The sequence below is a fragment of the Felis catus genome, chromosome C2, assembly GCF_018350175.1.
Source record: "Felis catus isolate Fca126 chromosome C2, F.catus_Fca126_mat1.0, whole genome shotgun sequence".
Lineage (NCBI taxonomy): Eukaryota > Metazoa > Chordata > Mammalia > Carnivora > Felidae > Felis > Felis catus.
The window spans coordinates 66,639,054-66,653,603 of record NC_058376.1 but is presented as its reverse complement, the minus strand read 5'-3'; the positions used below and the strand labels follow the sequence as shown (position 1 = coordinate 66,653,603).

Genomic DNA, 14,550 nt, shown 5'->3' with positions numbered 1-14,550 from the left:
CTTAAAGAACTATTTTGTCTTTTTTTTTTTTATGAAATTTATTGACAAATTAGTTTCCATACAACACCCAGTGCTCATCCCAAAAGGTGCCCTCCTCAATACCCATCACCCACCCTCTCCTCCCTCCCACCCCCCCATCAACCCTCAGTTTGTTCTCAGTTTTTAAGAGTCTCTTATGCTTTGGCTCTCTCCCACTCTAACCTGTTTTTTTTTTTTCCTTCCCCTCCCCCATGGGTTCCTGTTAATTTCTCAGGGTCCACATAAGAGTGAAACCATATAGTATCTGTCTTTCTCTGTATGGCTTATTTCACTTAGCATCACACTCTCCAGTTCCATCCACGTTGCTACAAAAGGCCATATTTCATTTTTTCTCATTGCCACGTAATATTCCATTGTGTATATAAACCACAATTTCTTTATCCATTCATCAGTTGATGGACATTTAGGCTTAAAGAACTATTTTGATATATTAATAGTACCAATAAGAGTATTAGACTTGTTAGGAGAATAAAATGTGGCAAAAGAAATATGTTTTAAATGTCTTCCACGTTCTTTCATTTTAGAATAAAAGAGCTTTTAGCCAAGAGAATATAAAGAGAAATTAAGATAAACAAAGGACAAAGACAGCAAATATACTACAAAATGATTTTTAAAAAATAGAAACACAACTGGGGCGCCTGGGTGGCGCAGTCGGTTAAGCGTCCGACTTCAGCCAGGTCACGATCTCGCGGTCCGTGACGGTCCGTGAGTTCGAGCCCCGCGTCGGGCTCTGGGCTGATGGCTCGGAGCCTGGAGCCTGTTTCCGATTTTGTGTCTCCCTCTCTCTCTGCCCCTCCCCCGTTCATGCTCTGTCTCTCTCTGTCCCAAAAATAAAATAAACGTTAAAAAAAAAATTTTTTTTAAACAGAAAAAATTTTAAAAAGTAACGGTGTTCTCTAGCTACAAATCTTTACCTTTTGACTCCAGGTACCAAATCTACATCTAAAACCACCATTACATAATGGTCAATTTTATTTATAATGAAATGTACATATTCTAATACGATGTTTTTATGCTATTTTCAACCCAAGAAATACTTACTGGATACATGTAATCCAATTATAAGATACCTAGAATTAAAACATTAATTATATTTGTATTCAAATTCACTATATTGATTATATATAACTATATTCAAAAGAATTCTATATATTATCAACTGGTAATTTTAGGCCTCCTAGAACTAAAATCATACTCTTCTTTCTAATATCTTACATAGGCCCAGAAAATATCATTAACTGATTTTGTTGATTAATCAACCAAAAGATATCATTTCACTCTTATTATAGTTAGGTGAGACTGGTTTATGTACTAATCATTTTACATGGTACAATAAATATTATTTGAGCAATAAACTTGTTAAAATATCTTCTTATATTCCTTCAGTAACTATGAATATTCCATTTAACCAAACCTCTATAAAGATATCACAGTGGGCCTTTATGTATTTTCTGGAGGTCTTGCAATCTATTCTTTACAACTACTTTCCCCAAATCCTTTAAATATGCTTTCTATTTTTAGTTTTATCAAATTTAATCATTGATTTTCTAACACTCCTTATCAATAAATTTTAGCATTACTTAGAAAGTTAGGAATGATTTCCCAGTGTATTATACACATTAAGAGATTAGCCTTTTAAATATTAAAAAGATGTTTAAATTTATCTTTTTTTAAATTAAAAAGAAGAGCACAGCAGCTATAACCAAATTCTTTTATAAAGATCATTATTTTGACAAGTAGAAACAAAAAATTCAGTTTTCTCTAATACAACAAAAACTCAATTTAAAACTTAAAACAGGGCTTCTATTTGAAACTTCTAATGAATACAAAGTTATTGCTGTCAAATTAATATGTAAATTATTTATAGAACTATAATATGGGAAAGCAATACAATCATTCTATTATTGAAAGTAAACTACGGAACTTAATTAATCCTATGATTTTTTTGTAGGCAATCTTCAGGTGAAGGCAGAAGGGGGGTCTACAGAAATGCGCTAAACTTCAAGAAATAGGAATTTGATTTAATCATTGGTGATAATCCTACAGATAAACAAACTTGGAAATTATGTAAGTTTTTAAATTAGTTCGATATTGAAATATACACAAAGTATGACAGCACTTTTTTTAAATATATATATTTTTTTAACTGAAGTATAATTAACACAGTATTATGTTCGTTTCAGGTGTACAATATGATTCAGCAATTCCATACATTATTTAGTGCTCTACATTGCATGTAGATGCCCAGTTTTCTCATACATTCACAGTAAATGTATTCTTAATCTCCTCTATTTCACCCATCCCCTTACCAACCTCCCTTCTGGCAACTTCCAGTTTGTTCTCTGTATTTTAAAGTCTGTTTTTCTTTTGTCTTTTTCTTAGTTTATTTCTTAAATTCCATACATAAGTAAAATCATATAGCATCTGTCTTTCTCTGCCTGGTTTACTTCACTTAGCATTATACCTTCTAGGTCCATCCATGTTGTTGCAAATGGCAAGATCCCATTTTTTTATGGCTGAGTAATATTTTATTTTGTATATATACATATATGTGTGTGTGTGTGTGTGTGTGTGTATGCCACATCTTCATCTACTGATGAACACCTAGGTTCCTTCCATAATTTGGCTAGTATAAATAATGCAAAAAACATAGCAGTGCATATATCTTTTCAAAATAGTCTTTTTGTTTTCTCTACATAAATATCCAGTGGTTAAATCACTAGATCATACGGTATTTCTCTTTTTAATTTTTTGAGGAACCTCCACACTATTTTCCACAGCAGCTTCACCAATTTACATTCCCATCAACCCAGCACACAAGGATTGCTTGTTCTCCACATCTTCGCCAACACTTGTTATTTCTTGTCTTTTTGATTCTTGCCATTCTGACAAGTGTAAGGTGGTATCACATTGTGGTTCTGATTTGCATTTCCCTGATGATTAGTGATGCTGAACATCTTTTCATGTGTCTGTTGGCCATTTGTATGTCTTTTTTGGAAAAATGTCATTCAGGTCCTCTGCGCATTTTCAATCAGTTTATTTGGTTCTTTGGTGTTGAGTTGTAGAAGTCCTTTTTATGTTTTGGAAATTAACCCTTATCAGATATATGAGTTGCAAATATCTTGTCCCATTCAGTAGGTTGTCTTGTCATTTTATTTATAGTTTCCTTCACTGTGCAAAAGCTTTTTATTTTGGTATAGTCCCACTAGTCTAATTTTGCTTTTGTTTCCCTTGCTTTTGTGTATGGTATTAGAAAGTAGTCCAGTTTCATTCTTTTGCATGTAGATGCCCAGTTTTCTCAGCACCATTTCTTGAAAAGACTGTCTTTGTATGTTCTTGCCTACTCTCTCACAGATTAATTGACCATGTATGTGTGGGTTTATTTCTGGGTTTTCTATTCTGTCTCATCTGTCTATTTTTGTGCCAGTTATACTGTTTTGATTAATGGAGTTTTGTAATATATCTTGAAATTGGGATTGCAATAACTCTAGTTTTGTTTTTCTGTCTCAAGATAGGTTTTGCTATTTAGGGTCTTTTGTGGTTCCATATAAGCTTTAGTATTATTTGTTCTAGTTTTGTGAAAAATGCTGTTGATATTTTGATAGGGATTGCTAACCTAATGATCTATAGATTACTTTGAGTATTATGGGCATTTTAACAATATTGGTTCTTCCAATCCATGAGCATGGAATATCTTTCCATTTGTCTATGTCATCTTCAATTTCTTTCATTAGTGTTTTCTAGTTTTTGGAGTATAGATTTTTCAATTCCTAGTTGTTTATTCCCAGGTATTTTACTCTTGATGTAATTGTAAATAGGATTGTTAATTTCTCTTTCTGCTACTTCATTATCAGTGTACAGGAACACAATAGATTTCTGTATATTAATTTTGTGTCCTGCAACTTTACTGAATTCACTTATCAGTTCTAGTAGTTTTTGTGGTGGAGTCTTTCAAGTTTTCTATATATAGTATAATGTCATCTGCAATAGTGACAGTTTTACTTCTTCCTTACCAATTTGGATGCCTTTCATTTCTTTTTCTTGTCTGACTGTGGTAGCTAGAGGAAAAGTTGTTTTTCACTACTGAGTAAGAGCACTAATTGTTTTTAAGATAAGAACTGCCATACTACATGAGATAAAAATCCAATTTGCTGACAATATACTAGCACCAAAAGACTTTTTGTAAGAAAATGTGATTGCTGTCTATGGTAACTTTAAAAGTTTATAAACATACTTCCTACAAGTCTATAATCCCTTACATGAGCCTGTACCCGCACTCTTATGCTCTTAGGATAAACAAAGTAGAGAACCTAGAGTAACAGAATAACCTGGCTTTTGTTTCTGATTCTTTTTTTTTTTTTAAGTTTATTTATTTTTTGAAAGAGACAGAGACAGCACAACTAGGGGAGGGGCAGAGAAAGAGGGAGAAGGAGAGGGAGAAAATCCCAAGCAGGCTCCATGCTGCCAGCACAGAGTGCAACATGGGGCTTAAACCTGTGAAACCACAAGATCATGACCTGAGCCGAAACCAAGCACCTGACGTTCAACAAACTGAGCCACCCACGTACCCTTGTTGCTGATTCTTAAAAAAAAATTAATTTTAATGCATTTGGTTCTTAAATGTGTTACCATCTCAACCCTAACAAGGTAGCTTAAGTCTTCTGGTTTGCCTCCATTCCTATTCTTAAAGATGCCCACCCTCACCTGTCCATTTTGGCTACAGGAGCATGAAGTCATTGTCAGATGCTTTATCCATAATAAGTTATCCTGCTATGTCAACTGTACTATCTTTTATAATACTAGTTACAGCACAGAATGAGACAGGTCCGCACATCTCAGGGAATATTTAATGAATGAAAATTGCAAATATGTAGAACTGTGATCACGGACTTGCACCAAACCCAGTTACAAAACCTCCCAAGTAAAGACATGCGAAATTAGAATAATGTGGAGACAATGGGAAACCTGAAGAAGAGATAATAATCAGGAAAACCTAGGGACTTGACCTCCTTCAGCTTTCCTGGGTCCTGGAAAGCCTAATTCTCCACAGTCCACACGTTTCTGATTTTATACCTATGTATCTGGGAACATCTTATGTTATATCTGGTATAAGGATCATGATTACAAACTCATTTCCTTGCAGTAGTTACACTAGTTATCTGCATGTTGGCTCTGACACTATGACCATTTATAAAAACAGCTTATAAGTGTTAATGAATTATGAGTTGGCTAATTTAAGAGTTTATTCAAAACTTTAGGAATTATGCCATCTTGTTCTAGTGATATATTTCTTTTTGTCTGTTTTGTTAGTTAGGTCTAGATCATCCCATGTGTTTGTCACTGTCAATCCAGTACTTCTGAATTGTTCCCTTAAAAAGATTTAGGAATAAAATGTCCCTTATATCTTTCTCAATAAAAACTGAAATTTATTTAATTTTTTAAAAGTTTTGTTTAATGTTTATTTATTTTTGAGAGAGAGAGAAACACAGAGCATGAGCAGAGGAAGGACAGAGAGAGAGGGAGACACAGAACCCAAATCTGTCACCGCAGAGCCCGATGCAGGACTCGAACGCATGAACCAAGAAATAATGACCTGAACTAAAGTTGGACGCTTAACCAACTGAGCCACCCAGGCACTCCAATAAAAACTGAAATTTAATTGAATATTTCTACAATCTTCTTTTTCCAGGTCTTTTTGAAAATTATATACTATATTCCTAAAATGGTGTCACTCTTTCACTGAATAATTTCCTTGTCTTCCATAAAAGCCTTTTCCAAGAAGCTGTTCAAAATAATACCTAGTTTGCTCTTAATACACCTTTCTATTACCTTTCCTGCTCTCATTTATTCATTCAACAAATATTTAATTACCTTGTATATGGCAGGCACAGTTCTATGAATTGGTAAGATAGTTGTGAACATAATAAAGCCCTGCCCCCATGTAGTTAAATTATGATAGGAGAAGCAAACAACAAGCAAATAATATATAATTTAATGACAGGTAATTGTGTTATCAAGAAAAAGTAATCAGGATAAGGTCAGGGAGGGAGTGAGCAGCAGTCAATGAAGATCTCTCTGAGAAGTTAACAATTAGTTAACTTAGAACTAAATAAAATAAAGGGAATATGTAATATAATTATTAGGGAGGAAAGTGTTCCATGGAAAAGAAAAGCAAATGAAAAAGCCTTGAGGTAGGAATCGTGTCGGAGAAACAATAGGAAAACCAATGTAGCTGATGCAGAGTAAGTAACATGAAGTAGAGTTGAAAATGATATCTTGGGGGCACCTGGGTGGCTCAGTTGGTTAAGCATCCGACTTGGGCTCAGGTCATGATCTCGCGGCTTATGAGTTCAAGCCCTGCATCAGGCTCTGTGCTGACAGCTCAGAGCCTGGAGCCTGCTTCAGATTCTGTGTTTCGCTCACTCTCTCTCTGCCTCTCTCCTGCTTATGCTCTGTCTCAAAAATAAATAAAACATTTAAAAAAAAAAAAGAAAATGATATCTTGTCAGGGCCAGATCATTTAGATCTCTATAAGACATTAATGAGATTTTTGTTTTTATTTTTAAGAGAAATAAAAAGCCATTGGAGAGTTTTGAGCAGGAATGGCATAATATGATTTAAATTTTAAAAGGATTCTACTGCTTATTATGAAAGTGGAGCCTGAGTGAGAACAGAGAAAATACCTAGAAAGCTATTGAGTAGTAGTCCAGGCAAAAGATGTGGTAGAAGTGAAGACACGTAATCAGATTTAGGAGGTATTTTGAAGGGGAGTCAATAGAATAGTCTATTTTCTCAAAATCTCTGTTTCCTAAGAAATTAATCATGTTGTCTTTTCTAAATTTTTTTTTTCCAACGTTTATTTATTTTTGGGACAGAGAGAGACAGAGCATGAACGGGGGAGGGGCAGAGAGAGAAGGAGACACAGAATCGGAAACAGGCTCCAGGCTCTGAGCCATCAGCCCAGAGCCTGACGCGGGGCTCGAACTCCCGGACCGCGAGATTGTGACATGGCTGAAGTCGGACGCTTAACCGACTGCGCCACCCAGGCGCCCCTCATGTTGTCTTTTCTAATAAGTTAGAAAGATAAAACAAAAAATACTAGATTTAATAATGGAAGAATAGAGCATTAAACTTAGCTATGCCTCCTACCAACTTGGAGACCTAAGGATACCACTTAAATTCTCTGGCTTCAGATGTCTTATCAGTAAAATAAAAATATTTACACTTTTCTTGCCTTCCTTACAGGACTGTTATGAAGGTCAAATGGGAGATCCTACAAATAAAGCTAAGTTTAATGTAACAAACTCACTAGATTAACAAAAACTTTCCATCCTCTTTGTAAAACATAGATTGACATTAATGATTCACTGAATACTTGAAACTCTAGCTTAAATTCTCACACTTTCCTACTCCCAGCCTAATTAGGTGTGGGACAATTAACTGTAAGAATTAAGATAGATGATAGGTAGACAGATTTTATATATACACACACATTCACACATATATATTGTGTGCATATACACTCACCTATACTCTCTATATACGTGTACATACAGTTGACGCTTGAACATGGGTATGAACTGCATGGATCCAGTGATGCTTGGAATTTTTTTAGATAAATACATAGTACTATACATGTGTTTTCTCTTCCTTATGATTTTCTTAATAACATTTTCTTTTTTCTGCTTACTTTATTGTAAATATACATTATATAATACATATAACATACAAACTACATATTAATCAACTGTTTATGTTATCAGTAAGCCTTCCGGTCAACAGACTATTTGTAGTTAAGTTTTGGGGAGGTAAAGTTTTCAGGGAGTTAAGTTTTGGGGGAGTAGAATATATACAGATATTCAATCATGGGGAGATCCACACCCTTAACCCCCATGTTGTTCAAGGGCCAACCATATATTCATCATGTGTATAAACTAAGTGTCAGATGATATGTATATATCATCTAGAAGGACCTGACACTTTGCTTCAAAAGCAAAAAAAAGTCCTTTTTTAAATTTTTTATTTACTTTTTTTAAATATAATTTATTGACAAATTGGTTTCCATACAACACCCAGTGTTCATCCCAAGTGCCCTCCTCAAGACCCATCACCCACTTTATTCTTGAGACAAAGCATGAGCAAGGGAGGAGCAGATTGGGAGAGAGACACAGAATCCAAAGCAGCCTCCAGGCTCTGAGCTGTCAGCACAGAGCCCAATGCAGAGCTCGAACTCACAAGCCATGAGATCATGACCTGAGCCAAAGTCGGATGTTCAACCGACTTTGGTGCCCCCCAAAAGTTCTTATTCTACTTTAAATAAGTTAAAACTTAAAATTATACATAATGACTTTGGGATGGTTTATGGAAGAAAAGCCCACACAGAACTCCAATTACAGAACCAATGCTCAACAACAAAAAATCTTGTTCAATTCATCAAGTGACCTGTAAAGTGGTGTATATACATTTTCAGTTAAAACAAAATGTTTAAGACATATATCGTTATTAATGACTTTCTGCTTTAATCAACCAACCATGTATATACTGTTTCATTCATGAAGTATATCAGGTGCCTACTATAATCATTCTCAATACTGACTGTGTATCAGAATTTCCTGTGGGGTCTTTTCAAAAAATGCAAGTGTCTAGGCCCCATTTCTCGATATGGATTCTCTAAGACGAGTAGAGCTAGAAATCTTTCTTTTACACAGAGTTAAGAACCACTGGCCTACTAGGTAGTAAGCAGCCTAGTAATGATAAGGAAACATATATTTTCCTCTCATAGAGTTGACAATATAACAATAGTGACAGAAAAATAAATTTTCTAATCACAGTAAGGTGCTAAATTCACACCAAAAGGAATATTCCAGGTGCTATAAAAAAACAGAAGGGAAAAAAAAAAACTAATTCTGCCTTGGGCAGTAAAAAAGGAAGGTAGTGGACAGAGTGGGTTTCATGGAGGTGATACTTTAACTATGAGATAAAAAGTAACTAGGAATTCTCCAATTTTATTAAAGCTGGAAAGGATATTCTAGTCAGAAGCAACAAATTGAGAAAAGGCATTGAAATATGAGAAAATATGGTCCTTTCAGGGAATGCAGTATGTGTAGGAAATCAAGGAAATAAGGATGGAAATGTAAATAAGAACCTCAACCTGATATAGATCAAGTTAAGCACCTTGACGTTTACTGTATAGAGCAGTAGTTTCAAATTGTGTTTCACAGAATTCAAGTTCAGAAAAGGCACTTCATGTAGTTCATAAATATCTGAACAACATGGGCATTCAAATGCATACACACTGAACTTAGATTGCATTAAACTAATGTATAACTTGTATTTTGATAAGCTTGAACCTAAGTTTCTTCTACCATTTCTATGTTTTTGAACTTCTTATACATTTGTCACTGATTATAAAAGGTGTAACTTTATACTTTTACTTTTATAAGGCCATCAAAAGTCCTACACCTGACAGGGATAATATTATACAACAAAAACCAAATATAAAATACACGATTTTTATTGAGTAGCTGTATAATTTATTATTATTATTTATTTTTAAATGTATGCCAGTAAGGTATATTTACTTGTTTGAATAGCTGCTGTTTACTGGGTCTGACATTAGCCTTTTATTTGTAGAGCATCATTGCTCTAGGGAAACGAACATAAACTTTTTAGCAGGGAAATGACATAATTAACATTACAGTTCAGCAATACCCATTATTATAACAAAATCAATTGGAACAGGGTAAAACTAGAGGTAAGAAGATCAGGTAGGAAGTGATTTCAAGAGACTAACCAAGAAACTATGATAGAATGAACAGGTACTGAAGATGATGAAAAGGGAATAAATTTCAGAAATACTGAGGAAATAGGATAGGATTTGATGACTGATCAGATAATAGAGATGAGGATGGTTTTCAAAAGAGCAGATTACAGATTTATACTTTAGTTTTGATCATGTGGAAAAGTTACAAGTACCCAAAAGGTGCCAACTGCTTAGTACTCAGAATAGAATGTTCTTTGCACATTCCAATCAGTGAGTCCAAATGAAGTCCCCACTTTAGTAACAGTCCTAATTTTGGAATTTCCTTAATCCATTTTTATATATTTTCTTATAGTCAAGGTAACCTAAAGTACAATCATAAAATCACTTTTAAAAATTAAGTATATTGCTATCCAAAGATGCCATAGTACTTTCCCCATTTAGTAACACTTTAATACTATTAGTGTTCCACTTATACAGCTATGTATCCTCTTAACTTCTTTGAAAGTATAATTTTGTACTTATATTATTACAACCTACTGGTTATAGTCATTCCACTAAGAACAAGGTGATTTCAAAACTTTAAGAATACAAAAATACATGTTTTAGCACCTTTTCCAAATTTATACATTACCTTCACCTAATTGTCTTGTTTGATCTTCCCAGTAACCCTCTTAAGTCAGAAGAGTAGAAATACTTATTACCATACCACAGATGAGAAAATCAAGGCTCAAGGCAGATAAATGGCTTGTCCAAGATTACATGGCTGGCAAATGACAGAGCTTTAAATAAAGTACAATCTGATTCCTAGGCCAGTGTTCTTCCTACCATGCCATATGTTTTTGAAGTAATGCATATTTAACTTCTGCTACTTCTCATGACTATTTCCTGTCTGACTAAATAGGAAGACAACTACATATCTCCCATTTTCCTCTCTTGCATTCACCCATTTCCCCTGAAATTTTTAATTTAAAACCTTCTCTACCAGATTTAAAACCTCAATAGTCCTGCCAATCTGTTTCAGAGGTCTACCTTTTCTATAACTATTTTATCTTTACCAAAACTATCCTAAGAGATTTTGGAAATTTTTTCAGAATCTTGGAATGGAAACAGTAATACACCAAATATTAGATAATCATAGCATTATTCCCCTAACTAGCAGTTCAAATTTGAGCCTGTAAGACCCTTTTCCATATTTCTTTCATGACCAATATTAAGCCTCTAATCTGACAAAATATCTACTATTTCTTTTTTTATATATATATTTATTTGAGAGAGAGACAGAGCATGAGCAGGGAAGGGACAGAGGGAGAGGGAGACAAAGAATCCAAAGCAGGCTTTGAGCCATCAGCACAAAGCCCGAAGCGAGGCCAGAACCCACCAACCATGAGATCACCACCTGAGCCAAATTTGGAGGCTGAACCGACTGAGCCACCCTGGCATCTTTATCTGTTATTTCAAATTGAGAACGAAATTATATACAACTTTGTATACAAAATTGTATGCATATAAACTTCATAGGGTAGAATTATATCTTTTAATCTAATTCTAAATAAATTCACTTTTATGTAAATTAATATATAATATTTTAATAAATACAGGTTTAATGTTTTTATAATGATCCTACCAGGAAGAGCAAATAAGACAATAATTTAAACTTACCCCATTATATATGTTATTTACTACAAAAATAATTTTAATAATTTCAAAAAATTCTTCTGAAGTACCAAAACATTTAATAATTTCTGTAATTTCAAAAATTTATGATTTGTTCTAATGTATTCAAACACATCTTAAAATTATATTCATCGGTATTATATGAATGACTTAGTAGCTTTTTTAATTGTACATGGAGGTCAAGAATACATTCCTAAGCTACCTTCCCAAAAAAGAACAGTAAGAATTATAAACTACTTTATGTCAGAAAATATAAATATCTATATAGTAACAAAATGTTTGTTTTGAAAATTCTCATGGCTCCCCATCAGAAACTATTTTGCTTATTCATTAGAACTTGAACATTAGAGTACAGTTACCCAAAATGTTTCCTCACTAAACCAGAACACAGGCTATTTTTAAGTTCTTACAAGTATTAAGTCCATGGATTTGTTTAAAAATTTAAGAATCTGGAGGTTTTTTCATACAGAATTTTAAACAATGAATTTAAAACAATACTGTTACATCTTTTTAAATGGATGTATTCACTTAGCTATTACTTCTAGCAACATTTTAATAGCTTTAATCATTTTATACTGCACAGTGAAATAAAATAACAATTAGTTTCTCTGAATGTCAACATGGAATTAACCAGAATGATTATTTTCTCCTTCAGTTTACTACTTATACATAAATATTACATTAACAATTTTGCCCACAATTTGGGCCTTGACATTGCAAATTCTACTTTTTATGTTTGCTTCTTTCCACTTTAAATTACCATTGCTTTTTAAATTGATACTGAAGTCGATGCCTAGAACATCTTTATTAATTCAAATCTACCTATAGAGTCGTCTGCCCAGGACTGCCTGATGCTGGCATCTCAACAATTTCTGATCCCTAGTGAGTGTTTTTGTTTGGTTTGGTTTGGTTTGTTCGTTTTTAATTATTCTTTCCTCACAACAGTGAAATAAAGAAATAATAGGCTGTAAGCCAATTCAAAACTTACCTTGCAAATCTGGAAATACTCTGAAGTCAGGGTTTCCTGAATCTCCTCTTTGAGAACCCCTGCAGTCCCTCCTGGGTGCACGGAACCACTTCCAGCCCCACCACCGCTGTTACTGCCACTGCTGCTACCACTGCCAGGGGAGGAGGCAGTTAAGCCGTCCAAAACTTTTCGGAAATTAAACTTCTTCATTTTAAAAACTGTTGAGAAATTCAAAGGAAAGGGTGACTTAACGCATGGACTTACACCTGGGTAAAAGTGTTGAGCTTTTCATATTAGTGAAGGCAGTAATTTTTCATATTAGTGAAGCCAGTCCCCATTTTACAAGCATTGGCTATAAACGAATTAAAAAGAGAGAGAGAGAGAGAGAGAGAGAGAGAGAGAGAGAGAGAGAGAGCCAGGCTTCATCTTGTCAAATTTTAGTTCTAAAAAGAACATCCCTTAAAAAGAAATAATAAAATACAACTCTAAAGGCAACAGTATTCCCTCCTCATACATCAAATTTTCAAGTGCTTTATCCTCAGCTGTAGCTACGCTTTATCAGCACTGGGGTAAAAATAAAAGGCAGTGTCATCATCGTCATTAGCATTATATCATCATTATTATTATACAATCAAGCCGGAGTCCAACAGACCAAGACTCTGTCTCTCTTAAGGGCGGGCTTTCTTTTTAAAGATTCAGCTCAGAATATTTTCAGAAAAACGATACTGGGGTTGGGCGGTGGGATAGCGAGTATTTACTCTGCTACCACCTTCTGGACTCTTCCTCACCATCTTCAACACTCCCTTCTTCTCAGTAGGTAATGAAGGGGAGGCCTTTTTCCATTTCTCACCCCCAACAGTCGGACCCCAAAACATCTGCGGGTGACCCACGGCAACAGCAGACGGGAGGGGTGAGCGGCGGCGCCGGCTGCCTCCGCTTCTCCCTCCGCCCTCCCCTTCCAACCACCCCCCCCCCCCCCCGCCACCAGCGTCTCCAGCCCTCCTCCCTCTTCTCCCCGCTCCATCCACCCCCCGCCCCCCTCTGTCCGCAGCCGCCGCCGCGCTCGCCCGCCTGTCCGCTCTCCCCGCAGCACCGCGGCGGCTCCTGGGGGACGTGAGGCAGTGGCGGCTACAGCTGCGGCCCGAGTCCCGCCTTAGCCTGCTGGGCGCGCAGAGCCGCCGTTCCCGCGGTCCCTCCCCGGGCGGAGCGCCTGAGGCACCAAGCACACACAAACACCCTCACACAGACATTCGCGCGCCCATTCGGAACACACTCAAAACACCGTCACACAGAAATTGGCGCGCGGGCGCTCACGCTCATGAACACACACACACAGGTGTGAGGGAGCCGCGGCTGGACGGCGTCGTCGGCGTCCCAGAGGGATGACTATCGGACTCCAGACTTAGGCACCTTCCTCGGCCGCCACTAGGTGCCAGCCAGCCCGAGAAGCTGAAGGTGCGGAGGGAGGCGGGCTAGCAGGCGTCAGTCCCTCCCGACTGGGGCCGCTTCTCCGGTTCCTCTGGTCGCGGCGCCCGGCGCTCTCCGAGGTCCTAACCAAGCAGGCAGGCTCCAACGAAGGCTCCGCCCTCCCGCCGTGGGATGCAAGCCCCGCCCCCTAGAACGCCCCCTCGTTTGCCCCGCCCCCTCCACTTCAGGCCGCGCGGCGCTGGAGAAAGGGGCGGAGAGTTACGGTACGTCAAAGGGAGCAAATAGCCTCGGCTCCAATCCTAGGCTCCATAGAGTCAAGCTCCGCGGTCGCGAGGCGCGGAAGAAACTGGGGGATAGGCCGAAGGAAAAGCCAATGAAAGGGGGAGGGGAGAACTTAGAAAAGTGGTTGAAGTGTTTGATTGACGGAGAGATTGGCCAGTATGCTGGGGGGCCGTGTTTTGGGGGCTGTAATTGGCGCTACCTGTTGAAGGACGCAAGTGTGAATCAATAGAATGCGTGGAAGTGTGCAAACTTGGGCGCCTTGAGTCCGAGGCTGCTGGAAGGGTGTTCCTAGGTCTGACCCTGGAAGATATTGTGAACTGGGCCAAGTGTTTCTGCAGTTTTCACCTCTACTCGTTCTCCAGGTGCATCTATTGGGCTTCCCTCACTGTCCTGCTAC

At 36.9% G+C, this 14,550-nt stretch overlaps 1 protein-coding gene across 1 annotated transcript in view; it reads right to left on the bottom strand.

The window, feature by feature from the left end:
• STXBP5L (syntaxin binding protein 5L) overlaps window positions 1–14,025 on the bottom strand; it is a 386,205-nt gene extending 372,180 nt beyond the window's left edge. The window contains 2 exon segments of the mRNA XM_045036998.1: window positions 12,465–12,661; window positions 13,854–14,025. Of these exon segments, the coding sequence (XP_044892933.1) occupies window positions 12,465–12,653 (189 nt within the window). The 5' untranslated portion in view covers window positions 12,654–12,661; window positions 13,854–14,025.
• Between the last annotated feature and the right edge of the window lie 525 nt (window positions 14,026–14,550).